Source organism: Sus scrofa, chromosome 14 (assembly GCF_054392235.1).
Source record: "Sus scrofa isolate SSC_HxYL_T2T_F1_AM1 chromosome 14, Sscrofa_HxYL_maternal_Yorkshire_Landrace_v2.0, whole genome shotgun sequence".
NCBI classification, from domain to species: domain Eukaryota; kingdom Metazoa; phylum Chordata; class Mammalia; order Artiodactyla; family Suidae; genus Sus; species Sus scrofa.
In genome coordinates this window covers 71542987-71568960 of record NC_139396.1, presented here as the reverse complement: position 1 = coordinate 71568960, position 25974 = coordinate 71542987, and the positions used below count along the sequence as shown (strand labels likewise).

The window sequence follows — 25974 nt, the reverse complement described above, 5'->3', positions numbered from 1 at the left end:
AGGGGCTCACAGCCCTATCCTGGGGCTGGAAGGTCTAGTACTACTTTTTTGGTGTGAATATTTTATTTCAATGAGAAATAATAGGACAGCTACCTCCATTCTGAGATGGAAAGTGGATCATGCCATGACCCATGAGTTTAGGAGGGAAGTTCTTGTTAAATTCAGTCTAAAGGAGACTGTGATTTTAAATTTAGATGTACGAGTTCTCATTGTGGCTCAGCAGTAACAAACCCAACTCTCGTATCCATGAGGACATAGGTTCAATCCCTGGTCTTGCTCAGTGGGTTAAGGTTGCAGTGTTGCCGTGAGCTATGTGTGTAGGTTGCAGACTTGGATCAGATCCTGTGTTGCTATGGCTGTGGTATAGGCTGGCAGCTGTAGCTCCGATTCGACCCCTCGCCTGGGAACTTTCATATGCCGCAGCTGTGGCCCTATAAAGACCCCAAAAATAAAAAATATAAATAAATAAATAAATATATTCATGGGGTAGTTTGGTCATGAAAGATTGGAGAGTCAGTTCTAAGAATACTTAATTCCACTAACATTTATTTTTAAGGAAATATGATGGGGTTTTTTAATGTTTGAGTATTCATTGACAAAGATCTGTACTATGGAAAGTCCTACAAACCAAATTATTGAGAACAGTGCAAAGAAGTCATCCTTAGAAAGCAGAATTAGCAGAAGGTGAATCTGCTAATTGAGCAAATTTTGTGATTCAGGCAACCAGGAAGCTTGTTTTCAGAACAGATAAGAGAGATGAATACTTCACAATTTACAAAGGGGGCTCAGAGATCAGGAGCTTGCTTTGGCTTTTGACCACACTCTGGAATAGACCGTGAAGGTCTGAGAGCATGGAAACCAGCCTCAGGCGCTGGAACAGGGAGTCCTCCTCTTTGTCCCCCTGTCACAGGCAGGTCTGGACTAGACCTGGGCTAGACATCCTCCTTGCTAGGGAAAAGGGCGAGCCTGGCGTCACCCTAGTGGACAGCCTTCTAGGAAATGGACATCCTTCTAGGACCTGCCATGGGCTCTTGTGATTTCAGTGCCTCAGGGACTCAGTGTGGCAGCCAGAGAGCTATGTCATGTCCTCACTGAGTCACAGGGAAAACATTACTGTGGTGACACAAAACTGACTGATGGGGGTGCTGGAAGGACTCTAGGTCTTCGGTTAGTTAAGAAATGACATGGGGTACAGGTGGGCCTTGGGGTTCTCAGCAGGTTGCTATGGGAAGGAACAAAGTGGACACATGGTGGGGGCAGGGGCGTTGGTGCTGTGCAAAGGGAGACCCTCTTGGTCTTAGCGGCTGTGGCCTGGCCTTGTGCACTGGCAGGGCGGGTGAGGAACCAGTCTGGGGGTCTGGGGGTGCTCATTTGGTGGAGAGGACACGAGACTTCCCAGGCAGAGAAGGATAGTTTGAGGCAGATTCCTGAAATGTCGAACACCCTGTTTCTACAGCAGAACATTTTTTTCCCTGGGGTCCCTTCCAGTTTCTGAGCTGTCTTCCCACAGAATGAGTTTACATCTAACGTGGGAAACTCATGCATGCTGTTTTAGGCCTTAATCCAGAAGTATGTCCTCTGTTGAATTTTTGCACAACTTCCTTGACAGAAATCGCTAGGATGGACACATGGATAGACTGATTGACAGTTTGTGTGATTTGCACACACTTGAGCCACCCCTTTGGTCACCAGAGCCCTGGATAGGGACAGAGGCTCAGAGGAGTTAAGCTGTGCTTAGCCAGGTTCCCTGGGGAGCAAGCAGCCCGGCCTGTCCTGCCTTGCACAGCTGTCGCTGTGGGCAGCAGACATGGCAGGCAGCACAGATTGCTATGTGTCCCCGCCCCACTGCGCCACAAGTGTTCATGAGCATCCCAGCATGACTCTCCCTTGTCTCCCAGCTCCTGGCACGCAAATGGGCAGGTGGCCACCCTGGGGCAGCTGGTTGGTCCTGGGAGATGAATGAATAGATTGGCAGATCTCAACTTCCAGAAGTCATACTGTAAAGCTTTTTATGTGGCTTAAGCAAATCTCTTCTGAAAATCCCAAAGCAGTCTTCTCCAAGCTCCCCTGTGAGCTGCTGGTAATGTGGAGTGACTCGGGTGGGCAGGCAGGTTAGGGCCTGGGATGGGTCTACTGCCACTTTAACTTCTGGATAGTGTTCTAGAGAATTCTGCATTCCCTAAAGAAGAGACTAGGGGAGTTCCCATTGTGGTGCAGTGGAAACGAATCTGACTAGGAATCATGAGATTGCGAGTTTGATCCCTGGCCTCGCTCAGTGAGTTAAGGATCCGGCATTGCCATGAGCTGTGATGTAGGTCACAGATGCAGTTTGGATCTGGTGTTGCTGTGGCTGTGGTGTAGGCCAGTGACTATAGCTCCAATTTGACCCCTAGCCTGGGAACCTCCATATACCATGGGTGGTACGGCCCTAAAAAGACAAAAAAGAAAAAGAGAAAGACTAGGGGACATTTTGTTGGGGTGAAACAATTTTCCAGTCCAGCCTTAGCCCACCCTCCCCCAGATATGCGCAGGTTTGCCGCTCACACGGGCCCCTGTTAACCAGCTTCTGCTCCCACATCTGCTCCCTGAGGCCCCACCTTCCCCATGCAGTCATCTTCTGCCTTCGCACCCTGCTGCACACACCCTGCTACTCAGATGGGCGGTTCAGACCCCTAAATGTGGCCCCAGCCTCCTGTCTTGCCCCTTCTAAGCCCCTGCCATCCTAGTCTTGGGTCCTCTCTGCCTGCAAGGTGTCTCCCACCCCTCAGCCCTCCCTAATTTTACCTTCCTGGGTGGGAACAAAATGGGGGACAGTGTGGAGACCTGGGGTGTGCCAGCTTCACTCCCCTGCAGGGAAGTGGAGAATGTCCCTTGAGGCTTGGTCTTCTCAGGTGGGGTGGGATAGGTGGGACCCAGAAGAGCTGGAGTATGAGGGAAAGCAGACAGAGGGCTTGCTCAGCTCAGAGATGGAGAGTTGGAGAGAGGCTGGCTCCTTTCCCTGGGGCCATCAGTGTGCAGGCCTGGAATGCTAGAGTGATCCTAAGCACAAGGGGGTGGGATATGGTGCTGGCCTTGCCTGGTGACCAGACAGGGACCAGCTGTCCAGCTGGGTTCTGGCTTTACTCTGGGATGACCACTCTGGCCAGGATCTGGAGTCGGCCACCTCTTTGGCCTGTCAGCACTCAGTCTGGTCCAGGTTGGCTTCTTATTTACCCCTGGTGTGACTCTTCGAACCTTCAAAAAAGATAGAGATATTTGCAGAAGACATCATCTAAAAAAGGACTGTTACCCCAAATATACCAAAAAAAAAAAAAAAAAAACCCTCTTAAAATAATAAGAAAACAAAGAACCTGATTTTAAAATGGGCAAAAAATCTGAAAGAATTTTACTAAAGAAGACATGCAAATGGCAGATAAGCGTATGAGAAGGTAGTCAGCACCATGTCATTAGGGATTTGCAAATTAAAACAATGAGGTGCCACTACCCACCTGTGAGAATAGTGGAACTCCAGAACACTGAGTACACCAAGTGCTGGCAAGGATATGAAACAACAGGAATTCTCCGCTGTTGCAGGTGGGAACGTGAAACAGTACAGCCGCTTTGGAAGACAGTGTTAACAAAACTTAGCATACTCTTAACCTACAATCCAGGAATCGTGCTCCTTGGTATTTACCCAAAGGAGATGAAAGCATATGCCCACAGTAGCTGCACATGAATGTGTACAACAGCTGTATTCCTAATTGCCAGAAGCAGCCAGGTATCCTTCAGGGGGTAAATAGATAAACTGTCCATCCAGATAGGAGAATAATATTCATCACCAAAAAAAAGTGTTCTAACAAGCCAAGAAAGGCCATGGTGGAATCTTACGTATTACTAAGTGAAAGAAGCCAGCTGAAAAGACTCCTTAGTCTGTGATTCCAGCTTCAGGGAATGATACCAGCAAGTGAAGCTGCCATGGACTGTGGATGAGGGTGTGTCCGTGGCGGTTGGTCAGCCATAACGGGCACCACTCAGCTGCAGGGTTTTGATGGGAGGGCAGGCTGTGTGTGTAGAAGGAGGGACATAGGAGAATCCTGTACTTTCCTCTCAGTTTTGCTGTAAACCTGAAACCTCTCAAAAAAATAATAAGTTTATTAAAGAAGAAAAAGGGTTCCTGTTGTGGCTCAGGGCAGCGAACCCAACTAGCATCCATGAGGACGTGGGTTCAATCCCTAGTCCTGCTCAGTGGGTTAAAGGATCCAGCATCACCGTGAGCTGTGGTATAGGTTGCAGACGTGGCTCAGATCTGGTGTTGCTGTGGCTGTGGTGCAGGCCAGCAACTGCAGCTCTGATTTGACCCCTAGCCTGGGAACCTCCGTATGTTGTGGTTGTGACCCTAAAAAAAAAAAAGAAAAAAAAGATAAAGAGGCCAGGGCATTAATCTTAGACCTTTTCACAGTTTAGCCCCTGTGGGGCTGCCTGGAGGGGGAAGTGGTCTCTAGAAATTGTTGTTTCCCTGAAGGTGATGAGACTTCAGGTCATATAACCTCTTGAAACAAATTAATTTTTCAGGTAAACAATTAGAACACTCCTGTCTCAGCTACAGGTTCGCTCTGACCTCTTTTCTTTCCCTTCAGGACAACCCTCCATATGATAAGGGGGCCTTCAGAATTGAAATCAACTTTCCAGCAGAGTACCCATTCAAACCACCGAAGATCACGTTTAAAACGAAGATCTATCACCCCAACATCGATGAAAAGGGGCAGGTCTGCCTGCCGGTAATTAGTGCTGAAAACTGGAAGCCAGCAACCAAAACCGACCAAGGTAAGGTGTCTTCTTACATTTTCTGGGGACACTGCTGCAGGCAGGGCCTCCTTGCTGCTGTACCAACCCCAGTGCTCAGGACTGATCAGGCCACCAGTCCCATGGTCATGGCTTGTCTCAGTTAAACTGTGCCCCTGCACGGGTATTCCTGTGCTTGCAACCCAATGGGGACACACATAGGCCAGCCCAGCACTGGCTGCCAGTGCAGTGACAGGGCATGAGCACTGTCCCTGGGAGTTTTCCTGAAGGTCTGTGGGGCTGCCTGGAGGGGGAAGTGGTCTCACAACAGCACTTGAAGTCAGACCTGGGAGTGGGTTGGGGCGGTGGAGAGGGCTCAGTAGGGTCACTGTGAGAGGGCACAGCCAGACTTGAGGGCTGTGTGCCCAGGTAAAAGCTCATGGGTAACTTTGGTGGGTTTGGGACTCCTGAGAATTGGATGTGGCCCTGGGTCCCTGTGTCTGTGTGCTACTCTGTAAACGTACATCCCATGCACATTTTGGGAAAAGTACTTGATTCAGTATTGTGGTTGGCCCCCCCTTTTGACCCCTGCAATAACTGACTTTGTTATAGACTGTATCTAGTTTTCATTCTCAATTAGAGAGCTTTCTTTTGTAATCCTAATCTCATATTTGTGGTGGCTTTCTTATAAGACTCCCTGAACTACTCACAGTCTCTTTATTTTTAAATTTTTAAAAATTTTTTGGCCACCCAGCAGCATATGGAGTTCCCACGCTGGGGGTCAGAAACCAGCTGCAGTTGCGACCTAAGTCCCAGCTGTGACAGTGCCAGGGATCAAACCCGCATCCCAGCACTCCCAAGACACTGTTGGTCGCATTGCACCACAGTGGCAACTCTTTTTTTTTTTTTTTTTTTTTTTAATTATAGTTGTTTACAATGTTGTGTCTCACAGTCTTGTTTTAGATTAAAGAGATTGCATGAGGCTGGAATTTGAGAGGCTGCAGGTTTCTTTTTTTCAGTGACTGATATGAACAGTCATTTTCTAGCAGAACCCCTGGAAGATGGATTGAAAAGCCTTTCACACGGGAAGGCTCACTGGAAATGGTCGTTGTGAAAAGTGTGCACTAGGCTCCCACAGCTGAGTAGCAGAAAGGAGTGGGTGCTGAGCGTGGAGCCACGGAGGGGTCTCCAGGGGACTTGGCACTTGGTCAGACACAGGTTGATATCCATAAAAGATTGACAACGTTCTTGTTGTTTTGGCCGCACCCTGGGCATGTGGAAATTCCCAGTCTAGGGATCAAACCTGCGATGCAGCTGCAATCTGTGCCACAGTCATGGCAATGCCAGATCCTTAACCTGCTGCACTATGCAGGAGCTTCCTGATTTTTCTATATAAATTCTTAGCTCCATGTTGGAATCTAGCTGTTACATTTGCTCAGGTGGCCAGACCACAAGGTTACAGGTCTCCTCCCACCCTAGAGCTGGGTTCAAATGCACAGGCTTTGCCTGCTCCTGTGGGGGTGGGGTGGGTGCCTAAGAGCGCTGTGTCAGCATTAGTCCTCTCTTTTGGTTTAGATCTAGGTGCATAGCCAAAATGCTCTGCTTTTCCAGGGTGTGGGGATTTTTTTGTTGTTGTCTTTGATTTTCATTGCCACACCTGTGGCCTATGGAAGTTCCCAGGCTAAGAGTCGAATTGGAGCTACAGCTGCCAGCCTGTACCACAACCACAACAACATGGGATCTGAGACTCATCTGCCACAGCTCACAGCAACACTGGATCCTTAACCCACTGAGCAAGGCCAGGAATCGAATCCACACCCTCATGGATCTTAGTTGAGTCCATGTCCACTGAGCCACAGCAGGAACTCCCTAAGAGAGGTTTTTCATTATTTTTGTGCTTGTTGACTTAGGTTTTGAAGATAAACATTTTATCTTAAACAGGGTGCTATTCTACATGCAGGGATGGGCAGAATTGCTGTTTTCTGTTGGAGGCAGGTTTTTTCCCTAGAAGATCATTCTGTAGATTTGTCTTGGCATGGCCCTTGATCTCATCCTCACACACGTCAGGAACATTGTCCCTGGCATCTGACAGCATGTCCCCATATTTCTGTTACTTATTAATGGTATTACAGACCACCTTGAAATTTAGTGATTTAAAGTAACAGTTCATTATTTCTCATTTTGTAGGTTGGCTGGCCTCTACTAGGTGGTTCTATAGCTGGTCATTCCTGGGGTCACTCAGAGTTCACTGTAATTCAGCATTCACAGCAACTTTATAATACATAACTGCTGCAAATAATGAGAATCAACCATATATGAAATATCCAGAACATGCAGATCTATAATTGAAAAGTAGATTAGTGTTTGTCAGGGGCTGGGGGAGGGGAAGAGGAAGTGATAACTAATAAGAGTGGGTATCCTTTTGAGGATGATAAATATGTTCTGGGGTTAAATAGTGGTGGTGTCGCACAATTTGGTGAATATCTTAAAAACAACTAAATGTTAGGAGTTCCTTGGTGGCTCCGCGGGTTAAGAATCCAGCATTGTCACCACTGTAGCAGGTGTTTGATCCCTGGCCCAAAGAACTTTTGCATGCCCTGGGCATAGCCAAAATTTTTTTTGGTCTCTTTTAGGATCGCACTGGCTGGCATATGGAGGTTCCTAGGCTAGGGGTCAAATTGGAGCTGTAGCTGCTGGCCTACACCACAGCCATAGCAATGCCAGATCCGAGCCAAGTCTGCAACCTACACCACAGCTCATGGCAATGCCGGATCCTTAACCCGCTGAACAAGGCCAGGGATCAAGCCTGCGTCCTCATGGATGCTAGTCAGATTCGTTTCCACTGAGCCATGACGGAAACTCTGGTAAGTCTTGAAAATGTTTTAAAACCCCTACACTTTGGAGGGAAAACATGCTTCTGAGTAGCCTTAGGGTCAAGGAGGAGATCAGGAATCCGGGGCTTGGTCATTTGTAAAACGTAAGTTTCCTGTCCTGTAAGTGACAATGACACGAGGTGGCCATGGTTGTAGTTTGAAAAGCATTGTGGCTCTCAGTGTTCTGTCAAAACAAGCTGAGCTCAGCTGGGTCTTATTATGGGTTAGCTCCCAGAGGAACAGAGAAGGGATGAAATACCATCTGAACTACACAGTAAACTTGAAAATATGTAGGCTTGATTGCATAAATAAAAGCAAGTTCTCAGAAAAAAATTAGACAAACTGCAAACTTGCAAAGTGCGTATCTTTTTTTTTTTTTTTTTTTGCTTTTTGGGTCCTCTCCTGCAGCATATAGAGGTTCCAGGCTAGGGGCAAATCCCCACAACGGGAACTCCAAGTGCATATCTTTTGAAAAGCAAGTCTTAGTGATTGACAAATGGTTTATACTGATACATTAGGTATTAAGATGATCGAAGGAGGAGTTCCTGTTGTGGCCCAGCAGTAACAAACCAGACTAGTATTCATGAGGATGTGGGTTCAGTCTCTGGCCTCGCTCAGTGGGTCAAGGATCTGGCATTGCTGTGAGCTGTGGTGTAGGTTGCAGACACAGCTCAGATCCCTTGTTGCTGTGGCTGTGGTGTAGACTGGCAGCTGCAGCTCCAGTTGGACCCCTAGCCTGGGAACTTCCATATGCCACAAATGTGGCCCTTTAAAAAAAAAGAGAGAGAGAGAAAGAGAGAGAGAGAGATGATCCCAATGAAAGGCAGAGAGCCTGACTTTCCATAATAGAGGAAAACTTGAAACTCATCATTGTCAGCTCTGCCACAGAGCCATTTTTAATTCCAGACAAAGATGGGGATTCCCCTATTTACACTGTAGGGCTAGTGGGATTCAGGCTTCCCAAAAGTTAAGAACAAGAAAGGTTGAGAGTGGGGTGGAGAAGTCTCAGAGGGCAGCAAGCTGGGGTAGAGCTCTTGCAGTGCTGGCAAGTGCCGATTGGAGGCCTGGTTTGGGGTGCTGCTTCTTCTGGCTGGACCAGAGGCAGCTGCAGGGTTTGTTTAATGTCTGTTGATGCCTTCAGTTTACTGCAGTAGGTAATCTTAATTTTGGGGGGGGGGGGTCCTGCACCCAAAGCATATGGAAGTTTCCAGGCTGGGGCTCGAATCACAGCTTCTGGCCTACACCACAGCAATGCCAGATCCGAGCCATGTCTGCAGCCTACACCACCGCTCACAGCAATGCTGGATCCTTAACTCACTGACCAGGGCTAGGGATCAAACCCACATCTTCATGGAACCTAGTTGGGTTCATTTCTGCTAAGCCACAATGGGAACTCCTAAATATATTTTTGATGTGATTTAAAGCAATATATTATGCAAAGAATCATCTAGGCTCCATGTGGATTAATGGCAAACAAGGGGAAAGAAGAACAAATAGCTTTTTTTTTTTTCTCCTTAAGTGTGGTTGGCGTACAGGGTTGTGGTAGTTTCAGGTAAGTCTTTTTTTTTTTTTTTTTGCCACGCCTATGGCATGTGGAAGTTCCCAGACCAGGGATCCAACCTGTGCCACCACTGTAACCAAAGCCACAGCAGTAACAAGGCTGGACCCTTGACCCACTGAGTCATAAGGGAGCACCCATATATGCTTTCTTTTTTAGATTCTTTTCCCATATAGGCTATTACAAGATTTGAGTAGAATTCCCTGTGCTATACAGCAAGTCCTTGTTGGTCATCTATTTTATATATAGCAGTGTGTATATGTTAATCCCAAACTCCCCTCCTTTCCTGCTTTGGTAACCGTAAGTTTGTTTTCTCTGTCTATGAATCTATTTGAATGCTTTTTTAGCCCATTCCTTGTGATGCTGGAATGAAAAGCATAGGCTCCCAATAAAGCCACCTGGCATTGGCAGTCCAAAGGAGAGGGGCCTTTTTGCTGGGACAGTGGGGTGCTGGTCCTTATGGGGAGTGGGGTGACTGAGGGGACATGTGAGAAGTGTGGAGGCTGTGTGCACTCTACTTCTGAGGGGGCCTGGGGTTCCTGGGCCTCCCGTGCTGCCCTTCCCTCCCTCTACTCCTTCCTGGCTCTTCCATCCCAGTCTTGCCCTCCAGCCCATCTGGGCCTTACTGCCCTTTAGGGGTGCATTGTGGACTCCCACCCTGAGCTATGGGTTCTCCTGCCTCTGGAATGGGCAGTGTGATGTTGCTCAGGGTTACAACCCCCAAGGGCTTAGACAGGATGGTTGAGTGAACCTTTCTTTTTTTTTTTTTTTTTTTTTGGTCTTTTTGTCTTTGTTGTTGTTGTTGCTATTTCTTGGGCCGCTCTCGCGGCATATGGAGGTTCCCAGGCTAGGGGTCAAATTGGAGCTGTAGCCACCGGCCTATGCCAGAGCCACAGCAACGCGGGATCCGAGTCACGTCTGCAACCTACACCACAGCTCACGGCAATGCCAGATCGTTGACCCACTGAGCAAGAGCAGGGACCGAACCCGCAACCTCATGGTTCCTAGTCGGATTCGTTAACCACTGCGCCACAACAGGAACTCCGAGTGAACCTTTCTTGACTGTTCAAAGCTCTGTGGGCATATTATCCATTTACACAGTTCAGGCCTGTCAGCTCATGCTCACAGCACACTTTGAGCGAGAGTACCCTGAACCAAGTGTAGTTCTCCTGCTCTGGAGAAGCTCTCGACCTGCCTGAGAATAGGAGTTGGAGTGCCGGACCTGGCTGAGGTTTACAAAGTTTGGGAGGGGGTGAAATTGACAAGGCTGGGACATCCCCAGTGTGTCAGGACTGGAAGGCTTCCTGGAGGAGGCAGGGGTCATTCTGTACAGTTAGTCATCTACTGTAGTGCTGTCGTCCATCACTTTCTTTCTTTCTTTTTTTTTTTTTTTTTTTGTCTTTTTGCCATTTCTTGGGCCGCTCCCGCAGCATATGGAGGTTCTCAGGCTAGGGATCGAATCGGAGCTATAGCCGCCAGCCTACACCAGAGCCACTGCAATGTGGGATCCGAGCCACGTCTGCAGTTTTTTACCACAGCTCATGGCAACGCCGGATCCTCAACCCACTGAGCAAGGCCAGGGATCGAACCCGAAACCTCATTGTTCCTAGTTGGATTCGTTAACCACTGAGCCACGACGGTAACTCCTCGTCTATTACTTTCTTCTAGTCACAGGGGAACCATGGGTGCATGCTGGTGGTTAGATTTTTTTCTTTTTAGGGCCACGCCTGCAGCAAACAGAAGTTCCCAGGCTAGGGGTCAGATTGGAGCTGCAGCTGCCAGTCTATGCTGCAATCACACCACCAGATCCTTAACTCATGGAGCAAGTCCAGGGATCAAACTCACACCCTCATGGATGTTAGTCAGGTTCATAACCCACTGAACTGCAATGGGAACTCTGGGGGTTAGAATTTTGGATAAATGGGAGGCCGCTTTGTGTAAAAAGCCTGTAGGTGTTTACTGGAAGCTGCATTCTTGCCGTGCCTCCTGGAGGCCTTCTAACCAGCAGTGCCTTGTCCTTTTCTTGGCAGTCATCCAGTCCCTTATAGCGCTGGTGAACGACCCCCAGCCCGAGCACCCGCTCCGGGCTGACCTAGCTGAAGAATACTCTAAGGACCGTAAAAAATTCTGTAAGAATGCTGAAGAGTTTACAAAGAAATATGGGGAAAAGCGACCTGTGGACTAAAATCTGCCGTGATTGATTCCAGCGAGTGTGAGCAGAGACCCCGAGCAGTGCATTCAGACACCCCGCAAAGCAGGACTCTGTGGAAAATTGACATGTGCCACCGCCTGGCGTCTGCTTGTGGCAGTTACTAACTTTCTACAGTTTTCTTAATCAGAAGTGGTCTAGGTAACCTGTAAAGAAAGGATTAAAAATTTAAGATGTTCTAGTTCTGTTTTCTTTGTTTTAAAAATCACTGCTTCAATCTACTTTAAAAGAATGGTGTTTCTTTTCCTGTCTAAATTTATCCCAAATCTTCAATTTATATTTAGCCCTAAGGTTTAAAAGAAAAAAAAGGAAAAAAAAGGTTGTGGTTCCCCTCTTCCCTTGCCACTCCCACCTTCTTGCATTTAGTTTGTTTTCCACTCACTGGCTCCCCAAGCCCAGGCACCGCCTCCTGCAGGAGATGGGACAGTGCTGGCATGTCTGCTCCTCTCCTCCGTGCTGCACAGCCTGGTGTGGGAGTCAGTTCAGATCTTGACTCTGACTTATAACATCCTTTTAAGAAGTTTAAAAAACAAGCAACCACCTCCACCCACCCACCCCTCTCCCAAAAAAACGCCGTGGAAAGGGAGGCCCAGCTCTTCTGTAAAACTCTGATCAGATGGGCAGCCTCTGAAGTCTGTGTTGTGATGGAACTGTAACCCAGCCGGCCTCCTCTAGGGAAACCCCCCAACACCAGGCCTGTGATGGTCCCAGGGGGGCCCGCCAGCCAAAGGATGGGGGACTCGTGGGAGGAATTTCTCACCAGAGGCTCCCGAGGCCACAGGTTGGCGCTTCTCCCTGCAGCTATTCTAGAAGATGTCCGGGTCATTGCAGACTAAAACCAGAGTGTCCATTTGAAATTTGATGCTCTCCTGTCACCGCGCTCCACCCGACCAGCCAACGTGGCTCTGGGCTCCCTCTTGCCACCTCGGTGCAGCAGGCCTTCATCAGCACGGTCTGACCCTCTGGCATTCTCCACTGTACCGGTACAAGCCTGGGGTTGCTGGCACCTAGCTGGCCCTGCCTTCGGAGCGTCCGGCCGGCCCAACCAAGGAACAGGATGGCCTTCTCCTCCCTCTGGACTCACGGCCTTCGCAGAGTCAGGATCTACTCGAAGCTCGCTCAGTAATATCCTTTACATGTTTTATATTGTTTTGACTGCCTTTTTTTGTAGAAATAAAAATTGACCGTAGAATTTATCATCAGATGAACTTGTAAAGATTTGAATGTTAATGTCTTCTCAAAGCAAGTGGCACTGTCCCTGAAATAGTAGTGAGTCCTTGTCACTGACACCCAGAGGGAGCCAGTGGTCCAAGCACTGGGTGTCACCAACTCCACTTCTGCCATGGGGACTTCCCTTCTGGGTTCTCAGGGGGCTAGATCCTGTGGAGATAACTTAAACTCTGCTTTCTGTTTTAGTTTTCCTTCTATAACTTGAGGTCTTTCTGGGGCTTGCAGACCTGTGAGGCAGCTTGGCTTCATCTGTGCAGAAGTGGGTGTGGTGGTGGTTAGGCCTTATGACCTTGTGTAGTTGTGCAGGCGTGGGGCCTACGGTGTGTTATGAACTCAGCTTCCTTAGTCCTAGGTACGTGAGAGGCAGGTTCTGGAGACTCCTATGCCCCTGGGATGGCAGGGGCGCTGGGCCAGCAGTCCACACCTGTCTCTTCATTAGCAGAAAGGTGATGATGGACTTTATTTCACCCACACGCAGATTTGTAATAAAATGCCAAATTCTGTCAGATGCTATCCAGACAAGCCACCATCTGTTCTCGTTGCTTCTCTGAATCCAGAAATGTTGCCATCCTTGGAAACTGTCCATTGCTTCGTATTTCCACCAGCGTAAATCTGCCCGCCTGTCGCACCCTCCCTTCTCCGCTCGCCACTGGGAGGTCGTCCACCCTGGTCAAAGCTGGCAGCCCCTCGGGGACTCATACCCTGGCCTTATCAGGGCAGTGGGTGGTCCCCGCTCCCACCTGGTGCCTGCTCCGGCAGCAGGCTGAGGCCGAGGAGCTCTTGTGGGCAGTCACCAAGCCCTCGGGCAGGCATGGAGCTTGCTGGGGGTGGCCTTGCTACTGAGCCCAGTCAGCTGGGTCCTCCAGAGCAGGGGAGAGCTGGCCAGCAGCCCACTGACCGGGCCCACTCAGGAATTCACACTCCCGGGTGGGGTTCCTCGAAGCACGCCCAGTCCCCCGCCCCTCCCCCCTTGGTGGGGACTAGGCTTTCTAAGATGCTGCGATCCGCTCTGCTGCCCTTAATAAAAATGCTCTCGGACACTGGTCTGGTTGTGTGGGTTTCTTCCTTGCGGGGTGTGTGGGAAGTGCCAGTGTTCTGTGCCCTGGGACGTGGGGGTGGGGCTGAGGCTTGGTGTCTCCTCGCCCAGCCTCCAAGAGTGGCACACAGTGTTTGGGCCATGCCAAGGAAAGCAGAAACAGCTGCAGGGCAACCCCTGGATGTTGGGGTAGGGGTGGTGACTTCTACACACAACGCTTCATGGCTTAATAGGGTTGGTCCCGTGACTACAGCTATAGTGCTGACTCAGCACAAGGCCAGCTCGTGCCCTGGACACAACTTTTTATTATCAGCTGAGTCCCCTGCCTGCAGTTGGACACCAGCTGGGACCCTGACGGCTAGGTCTACAGGCCTCAGAGGGAATTTCTGGGGTCATTTCACCAGCAAGTGGGGAGGGTAGGGGGCTTCTGTTCCTCAGTGGGACTCTGTCCCTGGTTACTGAGGACACCCTGTGGGCACAGTTCTCCCTACTTTCTCAGAGGACATGCTCAGTGACCTGGCCAAGAACACCTGGCCGGTGTTTTTACCTTTCACCACTTGGCCCTCTGTGAGCCAGACACAGCCAGTCCCTCTCCCAAGTCCATGGGACCCTCAACTTCTTCAACCCCCTGCTCACCATGCTCTTGCCTTCCTCGTGCTGTTCCTCATTCAGCTCAAAACACGCATCTACTTCACCACCTTGGCCAGCTTCTGGAGCCATCCTGCCCACTGGGGCTCTGGCCAGGGCCCTGCTGTCACTCTTTGGCAGCACTTTGTGCCACAGCCAGCAGGGCAGGCCTGAGCCAGTCTCAGTTCTTCCTGCCTTGTGTGTCTGTGCTGGCTCTCCCTCCTCCCCTGCTTCCCTCATGCACATCTGGGAACGGCACCTCCAGGAGTGGAGCTGAAGGTTGGTCCTGCACAGCAATGCCCAGCCCAGGCCTCTCTGGGTAAACGACTGTTTCCTGGATGCCTGGGCTCCTGGGGGTGCCACATGGACCATGACCATCCAACACTGCAGAGGCCACAGCCGATGGTTGGATGGCTGGTCAGGAACTTCCCTCTGTCCTCACACTGCTATGTGCTGTGCTGGTGTTCCCACCCCCTACTGCAGCCCAGGTCACACACAACTGTCCCCATCTGTGTACCAGACTGTGAGATCCTTGCAGGCTGTGTCCCAGCCCCCAGCCCTGGCCTGGCACAGAGCTGATCCCCCATGCCTGGTGAATAATGGCTAACAGTAAACCCCTAGCTTGGCCATCCAGTGCACAGCAGGTTTGACATGAAAAATGTCCTGTCTCCCCAGTGATCAGCCCCCAAAATGGGCTCTGTTCCACCTGAGGCCCTCTGCCTTCTTGGCACCTTCCCTCCCCTGACAAGGTGGATTTCCATCCCCCGATTATCCTACCAGTGTGGCCTGCCCCCTCTTCTCTCTGCTCTTGCATGCCCATGGTCTAGGGCTGGTTAGGCCCTCATCTCTGCTCATCCCTCTCATTTCCTGGGTGACAGTAGCCCCTCCAACAGCTTCATCTAGCATCTGTGCAGACCCCCAAGTCTCTCTGCTGTCACCCACACCTCTCTCCTGGGCCCCAGAGCCACATAGCTGCTTCCTCCCCTCAGTGCAGCAGAGCCCCCTCAAGAGAGGTGTCTCTGTGCTGCCTTTAGGCCACCCCTGCCCAACTCCAGCCAGCAGCCTGAGAGCAGGGCCAGACCCCAGTGGGCCAAGGCCAGGAGGCATAGTCGAGACAACCGGAGGGGCCAAATCACAGCCATTCCAGTTCACACCGCTAGATGAAAGGCAGGAGAAAGGGGCCAGTGGCTGGAAAAGTCATGGTCAGAGGAACGGTGGCGGAGAGGCTGCAGCCAGAAGGAGGGGGAAGAGGCCACCAGTCAGAGGGATGGGGCCACACCCTCACCCCTTCAGAAAGCTGCAGAGAGCTCTTGTGGCCTTGGTTCTATGCTTGGCACAGACTAAGGCCCAGTGTGTGTCATAAATGAACAGGAAGCTTCAGAGCTCTGCTCTGACTCCCTTCTCTAGGTTTGCAAAATGGGGACACTGGTCCCTGCGCATCATCACTGTGATGTGACATTACGTGAGTCAAGAAGGACCACAAGGTGTTCCATCTGCTCCCTGCATCTTCTTGACCCAGGCCACAGGAGCCCCAGGCACAGGGTATCCACACCTCACCAGGGATTCCATTTTTACAGAAGACCTTCCCTCCTGGCAAAACGTAAACACTCCTGCAAATTTGCAGGACCTCCTCAGGCCTGTCCCCTAGGATGGCAAAGGGCTGCTTTGAATAGGAGATATCTTCCAAAGTCAGAATTGAGATTATAACATGCCTCCCAAAAAGTAGACTGGTGAGACATTCTTCAAACCCCTCTCCCAAAAACAAAAACAAAAACAAAAAAAAGGAATGAAAGGAGCCTAAGCATAAGCAACACCAGATGTGGAGCATGTTGCAGGACTTTTCTGGAATGACCTCTGTCAGCCTGAGTTGCTTTGTCCTTTGTGTCTGGGAGGTTTTCCTGGGCACAGTCTATAAACACCCAAGTTTACAGGACACATGTTACTTTATTAGTCATCTCTGCCCAAGGAAGATGCTTACATGGCACCAAGAAAGCCCCCAGTGCTTGGAAGGCCCCAGGCCCAGAGGTCACCGCTGCTACCCGCAGCCAGAGGGCTTGCGGAAGCTCTGAGCCATCAGGACCTGCGTACAGAGATGGCAGAGTCCAGCCCAGGAAGTCACAGCCTGCTTTGCCAGGGTCATGGTGAGGAGGGCTCCAGCAAGGTTTCCAGAGTGGCTTCATTAGGCTTCCCCTCTCTGGACTTCTTGGAGTCTAGGTCGTCAAGGGCACAGAGTTGCACGCCGTCCTGGGCAAGTCGAGCCCGCAGCGCCGGGGCGGTGAGGACGCGCAGCTCGTGCAGCCGCTCCCAAGAGCAGGAAAAGGCATCAGGGCCCTCACCGCAGCCCCCAGCTGGAGGCACACTCGGGTAGCCCGGGTGCGCCATCAGCTCGGCCGTCACTGCACGGCGTGGAGGTATACCTTCCAGGGCCCGAGCTAGTGCCCCTGATACACGGTGAGCAGACATGTGCCGGCCACAGGTGCTCAGACCCATGAAGGCATCGGTCCACCTACGGATGCAGGGGCATCAGGAGCAGGGACCACAGGACCACGATGGGCAGGGCAAGGCCAGATGGGGGTGGGGACAACGTTAGTCCCTGCCTGACCCGCTTCGAGGTTGAGAAACAAGGTGAATGGAGGACGCACTGGGACCTGGACTAGGCAGGGGATGGGGACCTTACCGTAGGCCATGGCGGGCGAAGGGGCCGATGGCAGCCCGGGCGTCCTGCTCCACAGCGCAGGCGAAGGCGCGCGCTGGGCCCTCGAGCCAAGTGCAGCTGCCCACCCCGCGCTCCAGCGGCAGCCTGGTGAAGCGCACCCCGAAGGCCTGCAGCGCCTCGGCGAACACCTGGCACACGCCTAAGGGTGGGGCGGAGTCAGGGAGAGGCTCGTGCCGCACACGCCCACGCCATCCTGGCAGCACCATCCCTCGCACCTGGGAGCACATGAACGTGCTGGTGCCCGTCCACGTGAGTTGGGTCCCTGCCCAGTAATTCCCGGAAACGGCTCAGCTGAGCCTCCAGCTCTTCTCGCACCTGAAGAGAGAGGACCGCAGGCAAGCTGAACGTCTGAAAGCAGCTACGGAGGAGGACCCGCTCAATGGGCTCAGCCCCCTGTGAGCGCTCCAGTACTTGAATCTGGGAGGCATCCAGCGCGGGCTCTTGCCAGTAAGGGTTTCAAGATACTCTGGGGGCGGAGCCTTGGGGGAGGGTCCCCGCAAGCTTCTTCCCGCAGCCGCACCTGCGCACCTGAGGCAAGACTACGTCTCCGGCAGCCACCGCCTCTCGGAACCCCATCTTGCCGAGGAAGAAGCCTTTGGGGCTGAGCAGCGACGAGGAGCCTTGGCGGGCCGGGCCCACGGGGCGGCCCTCGGATAGGTTGGCGTGGAGGCCCGTGGGGATTCGGTGCCTGCGGGCGAAGAGCTATCGGGAGCACGGGCGACTCGGGCGGCGGCCCTCAAGCCCGCCCAGACCCTTCAGGGGGCTGCCGCTCACCTCCTGGCCAGCTCAGCCGCGCTCTCGGCGGCCGCGCCGTTGACCAGTAGGGACACGCTGGTCACAGCCCCCGCCAGAAAGGCTTCTACGATTCCCTCGTCGCGCCGCGGGCAGTAACCAAAGTCGTCGGCCGTGACCACCAGCCGTACGCGTGGCCCTGCCATGGTGCCTCCGCTCGCGGCTGGGGGAGGAGCGACGCGGTCCAGGCACTTCAGGCCCCGCCCCAAGCATGCCCCGAGGCCCCGCCCCCACGCAGGGACCCGGCGCACAGGCACTTGGCCTTTGTTCTCGCCGCCTGCTGGTCCCCGGGCTCCCTGCAACCACCAGCCTGCCTTCACAGCCATCCCAGCCGCTGCAGTGAGTCTTAACGCACTGCGCCACAGCGGGAACTCCAATGATGTAGCTGTCTTGATTTTCCTAATGGACAGTGCAGTATCTGAGCTCAACCTATGGAGCTTGTAATTTCATTCCTGTTTTACAGTTGAGGAAACAGGCTTCGAGAGGGGAAGTATCTTGTCCTACATGACTGCAGAGAGCAGTGGAGCTGGGACCGGCCTCCAGAGTTCTGGTCGGCTCTGATCTTCTCATCGGTTGGCCCCCTAGGTCAGGAGGAGAGCGGACAGAGCCAAGTTCGAGGATAACAGGTATACCCATTCCATGGGGGGAAGGATTTTAAGAATTGGAGACCTCAAAGAGCCTGTCACCAAGTTGGCAGGACTATTGTGTTCAATAGTGATTGTTAAATTGTGGTACCTCAACCGACCATCGTTCTCTGCTGGGAAGCTGGTCCTGGGAAGGCCATAAGCCCTGAGGGTCTCCGGATTGGAACGAGGAAATTCACATTTGCTGAGCACCTACTGATATTAGAAAGATCATAGATTAAGGATGAGCACCACATTTGCTATCCCCAAGGAGTGTGATCTGACAAATAACACAGTGTGGCAGAATCTGGGATAGGGCTGGTGATTCTCTTGGGGGACAGGCCCTCTGGGTAGGCTTCTCAGAGGAGGAATATCCCTAGCTGTGGGGAAAGGAGGGAGAGGAGGTAGAGAGGGATAGGGTCTAATCACGGTGCGGGTGTGTTGTACGGTGATTTGATTCAATCTCCAAACTCCCATGTGGATGGCGCTCAACTCCACTTACAGAGGAGGAGTGGGTGATCAGAGAGATTGAGTCACATTGGCAGGAAACAGCGGGGCTAGAAGTTGAAGCTAGTCTCTGATTTAGAGTGGGGACTCCTTCCACTGAGCTCCAGACAGACTCTGGGGAGTCCCCACTGGTCTAGGGGAGGACCCTGGAAAGGAGCCGTCCGCGAACCAGAGAAGAGCTGAGGAAGGTGCTTGTGTCACCAAGTGGGGGGTGGGGGAGGGAGAGTCCGTGGCTTTTTCCCTTAGGCTCCCCTCCAGGCGGGACCGAGTCCCTAGACCTCCCACTTCTGCTGCGAATGTGGGCGGGGCAAAGCCGGCCAGGTGGGGGAGGAGCCATGTGGACCCGCCCCAACCATTGTGCTGTGGCGAGTGATCGGTAGGTCGCGAGCCAATCAGGAAGCTACATGCAAATGAGCAGGCCTGCGGGCTGCACCCAGCGACGTGGCCACCCAGCATCGAGCAGGGATATCGACCAGATCTGGCGCCTACCTCGCGCGGGATTGGTGAGCGGGTCGGCAGAGGCCTGGCGTATGACTGGGCGCTGGGGCCGGGAGGAGGGAGGCGGACAAAACCTAGCCAGAGATGGGCGGAGACTGGATGCAGACACCCTCGGGCACCGCCCCGCCCCCGCGACTCCGGACACTGATGCTGCACAGACGCCCAGGGGCCTCCTAGCAGAGGACAGACCGGATGCATGAAGGACTTGGGGTATGGGGAGCCAGGGACCACCGGCTCCTGGGGCGGTGGACACAGTAGCCAACGGACGGACAGAGACTCGGATTCGTGTTGGCCTGCGGGAACCCTAACGCTCTCTCCCCTCCTGGCACAGAGTGGAATTCTCAGCTGCACTGCCGCACTGATCACTGACGAGACAGGAGGAGGGCATCGGGCCCGACCACCTGCAGCATGACCAGCTGTCGCCACCATTCGGGATATTTGGCCGACGACGAGGCTGGTCCCACCACCTACGTTCCTCGGGTAAGTGTGCCAGGTAGGGCCCAACTCTGAGGCTTCCAACTTGTTCCCCAGCAGTTCTGGCACCCCAGATCACCACTTTCTCCTCTCTGGGCCTCTTAGTGACCTGTCACCTTGACCACTCCTTTCCCCCTAGCTGGGCTCTAGTCATCTCAGTCTTATTCTCTGTACCCCTTCCCCCCACCCCCCCACCCCTTCAGCAGCCTGGGAGGAGCATGGTGGCCTGGGACCCAGAGCTGGAGCATGATGTCTATGGCTCCAGGTGCAGAGGCAACCATGGGGTGCACAGGGCTCAAGACTACAGTCTCCCAGAAGTGGAGACAGGGCTCAGAGCAGTTTTGTGATGCCTGTTCATTCCATGTGTGAAGGCAAAAGCTGGCTTTCAGACTTCCCTGGCATCTTATATATGTGAAATGTACTGGTCAGGAAATCTTCAGGGCAACCCAGAAGACATCCCCACTTTGCAGGAGGGGGAAATGGATCTTAGGAGGGGCCATAATGCCCACAGTCACATAGCCTGAAGCAAGCAGAGCCAGTATCCAAACCCAGGGATGGTTCACTCCAAAATCTAGTTCCTTCCAATGTCCACCCCCCACCCAGCTCCTGTGTCCAAGGAGGACCCTGGGGACCCCTCCCCACCATTGGGCATCCATGCCCACTGTAACATGCCTGTCTGCTCAGGTGCAGCCACCTAAGAAGCCTCTGTTCCCGGAAAGGGGACCAGCCTCCAAGGTGGGCCACATGCCACACCCGCCATCAATGCATAGTCCTGTGAGCAGTTCAGGGCTCCGTGGCCATTGCCGAAACCTCAAGGGCTCTCGACCATTTAGGAACTTCCTGGATTTCCTTGTTGAGGGCCAGGTGCTGGACAGCCTGCAGACAGTGGTGGAAGTGGCAACTGAGCGTATGGCCACCATGAAGACAGGAGCAGGATTGCCGCTGGTGGAGATACAGGACCCAGTGGAGGTGCCAAAGGTTGGGCGACGGGCATGCAGCCGGCCTAGCCTCAGTACCGTGCACCGGCACCGCACCCGGCCCAGTCTTTGTGTGGGGCACCCCAACAATTACCCATCCTGCTCCAGCTCCATGTCTGACTCCCACAGCAGTTTCAGAGCCTGCTGGCCAGGCTCCCAGTGCCGGGACAGTGCCCTGGATGCCCATAGCTTGGGCCCACTGCCAGCCGTGAAGGACAGACTCCTGCTGGAGAAGAGCCTCAAACGGCTGCTACAGCTGGAGAACAGGGGGGTGAGGACTGGGGTCCCAGCCCTGTTGTTGGGGGTGGACCCCAGGGCCAGGCCTTGCTTGGCTGCTCCCGGACGACCCTGAGAAGTCTCCCTCTCTCTGCAGAAAGGCCTGGGGCAGTGCTGCTCCCACAGGGACTCGCTGCCGTGGGACTCGCTTGACAGCCAGGCCAGCAGCCAGTGGACTCCAGAGACGCCCCTGTCCTGGTTCTCAGGGCTGCTGGGCTCGAGCTCGGGCACTCTGGAAGCATCAGAGCTGGGGCCTGGAGAGCAGGAGCTGGTCTTCCTCAAGCGAGAGTTCAACAAGCAAATTAAGTCCTTGCTGAGCCAGCCGGTGGCTTTTGACCTGCCTGGCTACTGCGCCATCCGAGAGCCCCATCGGACCCTGGACTTCCTGGCTGAGCACCACCTCTTCCCTGCCCTACAGAACGTGGTCAGTCAGGCTGTGGACAAGCTCAGTGGTGCCTGCCGGCGCAATGGCCGCCCTCTCTTCCCATCAGAATGGGAACCCACCACAGAGTCTAACTCCAAGCTGGCCACACCCACCAATGGGGAGGAGCCCGATAATTTGCTGCCCACCACAGCATCAAGCCCCAAGGTGGACCACAGAAAGAACGTCAAGCCCAGGGGACGCAGCAAGCCCAAGGGAGGTGGCTCCCCTGTGTCCAGCACTCAAGTGGACACCAGGTTCCGGCTTGAGATGACACCCACAGAAGAGCCCAAGGTCCCCTCACCCCACCTCAGGCACGAGGTATCTGACAGGGACCCCAAAGTACAAAGACCACCCACACCAGCTTCTGGGCCCCCGAGTTCCAGCCAGAGGTCCCGGCCCTGGCGGAGCCTGCACCTCACTCTGCCTGGCCCTGGGGTCGTGTTGGAAGTGCCCTCCAGACAGACCCACCTCCCAACCCTGGGCTCAGCTTCATTCACTTCTCCCTGCCCTTCCCCCTCCTACCACCTCCCTGCATTCTCACCATACACCTCCGCAGTAAGGGGCCTCTCCCCATCGCCTGCCACGCTATGTCCAGAGGTGACCTCCTCAAGATTGGGGCTAGGGGTCTTAGGGGTGGGTTTGCAGTGGAAGGGCTCCAACAGCCATCGCTCCTAGCAGCCACCATCACTGGCAGGTGCCCAAGGTCCAGGCTTCTTGCCCTGCCCTTGTGGAAACCACCTGAGCAGGAATGAGCTGACAGGGTCCCCAAGAATCTGAGCCTAGCTCCTGCCATGTGTTGTCAAAGATGAATAAAGGCTATTTTTTATTCTGGGTATTTTTTTTAACGTTTTGCACATAAATCTTGGAGGCCCTCCCATGCAGGGTAGGTCCTGTCCCTCGTGGACAGTAGCCTGATCCCAGGGTAGGACTCGTGGTCTAGCTCCCTCTGGTCCTTCTGCCCAGGACAGGACTCTACAGTGTGTCCTCCCTGCCCAGTGGGCATTGCTCAGGAAGGGTAAGGAGACAGAGATGGCTTCACCCTGGTGGCTCCCCAGCACAGCCCTTGACTCTGCTTTCACCCATTGAGCCCCAGGCATGCTTCCACCTCTGAGCCCTGGCCTGGGAGAGGGTGGGTGGTATAGGCTCCCACTCAGCTGATACTGTGACTGAGGTCACTGGCCTCCACCCAGGCCTGACCAGTGTGGCCAGCATGTCAACGGTGTGGTAAGTGTGTTCTGGGCCAATGCACAGGGCCTGTGCTCACCTCGCCTTCAGGAAGTCGCAGGATGTGGTAAGGCTGCACCCTGAGTGCAGCACCATGTGGGTGACCTGGAGGGTGTCTGGGTGGGAGGGTGCCCAGGGGAGCAGGAGTGGATGACATATCTGCCTTTTCCTCCCTGGCTGCCACACAGAGCCCAAGTTACACGTTCCCCAAGAAGAAGCCGCTGCCTTCCATCTTGTCCAAGTCCAGCAGTGTTTCCCACCTCTCCAACCCCTGGCAGGAGGAGCTGGTCAGCTACCTGAAGGACCAGGCCGTGTCCTTGCTCATCTATAAACACAAGTTTGAGAAGAACCTCACAGGGCAGCTGGGCTTCATCTCCTTCCCAGTCACCGAGGCACTCATGGACCTCTTCCTGGGTTTCAAGAGGGTGAAGGGCTCACGCATCCACTTGTCCTCCAAGATCAACTGGAGCTGCCTGTTGCGCCGGCTGGAGGAGGCCCAGAGCAGCCAGCAGGTGTCACAGAGGGCAACACGATGGGTGTCCCGGCCTGCATCCCAGGAAACCTCCCAGCACAACACCCCCCAGCGCAGCCCAGAGACTCCCACTGTGCAGCCTCAGTTGGCCACCAGAGCCACCAAGGTCCAGGACAAAACCACAGAACCCCACCTCGACACAGGGCTGCTGCTTACCCCACAGGAGAACGCAGTAGATGCAGGGCAGGAGCCCAGTGGGTTTCCAGAGCCCAAGGTGTCCACATCAGCTGACACTAGCGTGGCCTCCCATCTGTCCAAGCAAAAAGTGGACAAGAAGGACAAGCAGAGCATTGAGGAGGAGGTCAAAGAGGAGGAATTGGAGGAGGTGGAGGAGGAGGAGGAGGTGGAGGAGGAGGAGGAGGAGGAGGAGGTGGAGGAGGAGGAGGAGGAGGTGGAGGAGGAGGAGGTGGAGGAGGAGGAGGTGGAGGAGGTGGAGGAGGTGGAGGAGGTGGAGGAGGAGGTGGAGGAGGTGGAGGAGGTGGAGGTGGAGGAGAAGGGGGAGGAGGTGGAGGAGGACGATTTCTTTGGAGACAAGGATGAGCCCCAGAGCTCCCCAGAGTCTCCACTGGAGGCCACAGGCAGCCCCTCCGCAGACTCAATTGTGGGCCCCAGTGACTCCCCGTGAAGCCCTGAGCCACACTGAGCACTCAATGTCCTGCTCCTCCACTCTGTTGGAATGCCACCCTCCCAGCTGCTGCCCTGGGCAGAGGCCAGCTTGTGCCCATGCCAAGCTTTGCTGAGCCTCTTGGGTAGCCAATGGGACCAATAAAACTTGTGTCGATGGAGCACAGTTGGTTTTCCTGTTGGAGATTTCAGCCTCCCTTTGCGCACCTGCCCCCAAGGTAGCCTTCAAGTCAGCGGAAGGCCCTCTGAGCCCCATGGCCTCACGTGCTCTGCTTGTGGCTCTCTTCCACTCCAGTCTGCATATTCCTGGCTCTTTGAGTCTCTTAGAGCTTCTGGTTCCTGCTCCCTCAGGGCCCCATGCATCATGTTCCCATTTCCCCAGGGCTGCTCCTCTGCCAGGGCCCATCTGCCCATTCCTGGGTGCCTTCCTAATTTGTAATTCCTGGCTCCGGCCCCTGAATCTTCTTCCCTGCAGGTCATGTCAGGGCTGCTGGTCAGTCAAGCTATGGATTGGCTGCCCTGGGCTTGCCATGTAACTACCCTTCCGCAGTTGTCCTGGGCAGGACAGCTCTTTCTCAAAGGGTCTGTGGGCATGGCTAGGTGCTATGGCTGGCAGTTCTCATCTCCCAGCCCTGGAGTGTCCAGCCGCTCGGTGGCCCCAGCTCAGCACCCTCCTCCCGTCTGCCTGTTCATTCCTATTCAGGCATTTTCACCCAGGCTTCAGCCCCTGGCTGCTCCTCCCCACCCCATGGGAAGGGAGCACTTGGAGGTACTCCACTCTGCCTCGCCTTGCAGGCTGCCACTTCAGGAGCCTGGTGTGGCTTGCCTCCCCTGGAGTTCGCTGAGTATGTGGAGGCCGGGCCAGCTCATCCTGGACTGACCATGCTCAGTGGCCTATGGGTGAGGACATAGCCACTGTCAGCTGCTTCTGCAGCCAGGCAGGAAGGACCCTCTATGTCACATCCATACACTGCGATTTGGCGGGGAGCACTTGCTCCATTGCCAGTCAGAGGGGCTGGTGTCCTGAGGTGGGGGATCAGGGACCCATTTTTCCACAGAGCTCTTGTAGCATGGATCTTTTACAGCACATATTTGACCTTGAGGCCACCCACTGCCCCCATCACCACCATTCAGGGCCACAATTGACTGCCATGTCACTTGGCTGCTGATTGGCCCTGTTGGCACACCCAATATCCTCTGGCTTCCAGGTGCCACTGTGTAGTCTCAAGGGAGTAGAGCACATGCCCCACCTCAGCCTCAGAGGTACACGTCTAGAGACAGTTCCTGGGGTGGGAGCAGCCCCTTTTGGGCACCACTGGCACATGATGCTAGAGACATCTCCCCGTAGCTCCTGTTTCAGGCTATGTAACAAACTGAGACTCAAGTGGCTTCAGGCAAAATCAGTGTTTGTAATGACACTGGTGTTTGACAGGCTCAGCTGGCAGTGGTAGAGCCAGAATGGCTGCTTTCAGCTGGGGTCCAGTCTATGGCTGGAACTTGCCACATGGCCTCTCCCCTTCCAGCATCTCTCTCCGTGTTGCCCCTGGCCATCCAGTGGTCCCTCTGGCCTGGGACCAGCAGGAACAGTGGCTGGCTTCCTAGAGGGAAGAAGCCAGACTGCTGGAACTTCCCAAACAGCATTTCTGCAGCATTCTCATGGTCAAAGACACTTGTGATGCCTGCCCAGGTTGGGGATGGGGGGAGGGACCCCATACTTTGAGGAGAGGAGCAGCTGGCACTTGCAAGAGTGGGAAGAATTGTTAGCAGACTTGATTGGAAACAAACTACCCCCCCCACGCGCCTGTCACTTATTACACCTTGAGTAGGGCCTGGGAATCTGAACCTGGAGACAAACCGTGGCCTCCAGGTGGAGGGTGCTGAGCACCTACCTATGAGGTGAGCTGGGGATGTGGTATACAGGAAAAGGGACATCCAGGAGGAGCCATGAGTCTCCAGAAACTACAAGTGGAGCCACATTGGCTTCCCCAACTCAGTCTTGGGGTCTCTGCTGCT

General features: G+C 53.7%; 3 protein-coding genes across 9 annotated transcripts in view; 2 read left to right on the top strand and 1 right to left on the bottom strand.

Annotated features, from left to right (window-relative positions):
- The window catches only part of UBE2L3 (ubiquitin conjugating enzyme E2 L3), a 48265-nt gene extending 36635 nt beyond the window's left edge, over positions 1-11630 (top strand). The window contains 2 exon segments of the mRNA NM_001185133.2: positions 4617-4803; positions 11223-11630. Coding sequence (NP_001172062.1) covers positions 4617-4803; positions 11223-11377 — 342 coding nt within the window. The 3' untranslated portion in view covers positions 11378-11630.
- Positions 521-17988, bottom strand: YDJC (YdjC chitooligosaccharide deacetylase homolog). 3 transcript variants are annotated; one of them, XM_084992897.1, is made up of 5 exons: positions 17785-17988; positions 17539-17698; positions 17226-17325; positions 16972-17149; positions 521-3234 (listed from the first exon to the last, which is right to left on the bottom strand). In XM_084992897.1, the coding sequence occupies exons 1-5, from the start codon at positions 17946-17948 to the stop codon at positions 3210-3212; spliced, it is 627 nt and encodes a 208-aa protein (XP_084849023.1). In that variant the 5' UTR covers positions 17949-17988; the 3' UTR covers positions 521-3209. The 3 variants fall into 3 exon arrangements, with proteins under 3 accessions (XP_084849023.1, XP_084849022.1, NP_001230491.1); XM_084992896.1 differs by lacking the exon at positions 521-3234 and adding an exon at positions 16219-16504; NM_001243562.1 differs by lacking the exon at positions 521-3234 and adding an exon at positions 16219-16800 and having other exon boundaries at positions 17785-17959.
- On the top strand, positions 17541-24122 carry CCDC116 (coiled-coil domain containing 116). 5 transcript variants are annotated; one of them, XM_084994043.1, is made up of 6 exons: positions 19335-19435; positions 19762-19910; positions 20589-21152; positions 21255-21899; positions 22994-23743; positions 23834-24122. In XM_084994043.1, exons 2-6 carry the CDS (start codon positions 19839-19841, stop codon positions 23960-23962), a joined length of 2160 nt encoding a protein of 719 aa, XP_084850169.1. In that variant the 5' UTR covers positions 19335-19435; positions 19762-19838; the 3' UTR covers positions 23963-24122. The 5 variants fall into 5 exon arrangements, with proteins under 5 accessions (XP_084850170.1, XP_084850169.1, XP_084850167.1 ...); XM_084994044.1 differs by lacking the exons at positions 22994-23743; positions 23834-24122 and adding an exon at positions 17541-18141 and having other exon boundaries at positions 18266-19435; positions 21255-22414; XM_084994041.1 differs by having other exon boundaries at positions 22994-24122.
- Positions 24123-25974: the final 1852 nt, after the last annotated feature.

Excerpts from the sequence above, each read along its gene's own strand:
- YDJC (NM_001243562.1), bottom strand. The coding sequence starts at position 17,948 with ATGGCAGGGCCACGCGTACGGCTGGTGGTCACGGCCGACGACTTTGGT. Across the intron at positions 17,699-17,784 it reads GCGGCTGAGCTGGCCAGGAG|GCACCGAATCCCCACGGGCC; the intron begins GTGAGCGGCAGC and ends CTTCGCCCGCAG. Across the intron at positions 16,801-16,971 it reads TTCGCCCGCCATGGCCTACG|GTGGACCGATGCCTTCATGG; the intron begins GTAAGGTCCCCA and ends CTGCATCCGTAG.
- CCDC116 (XM_084994041.1), top strand. The coding sequence starts at position 19,839 with ATGACCAGCTGTCGCCACCATTCGGGATATTTGGCCGACGACGAGGCT. Across the intron at positions 19,911-20,588 it reads CCACCACCTACGTTCCTCGG|GTGCAGCCACCTAAGAAGCC; the intron begins GTAAGTGTGCCA and ends CTGTCTGCTCAG. Across the intron at positions 21,153-21,254 it reads TACAGCTGGAGAACAGGGGG|AAAGGCCTGGGGCAGTGCTG; the intron begins GTGAGGACTGGG and ends CTCTCTCTGCAG.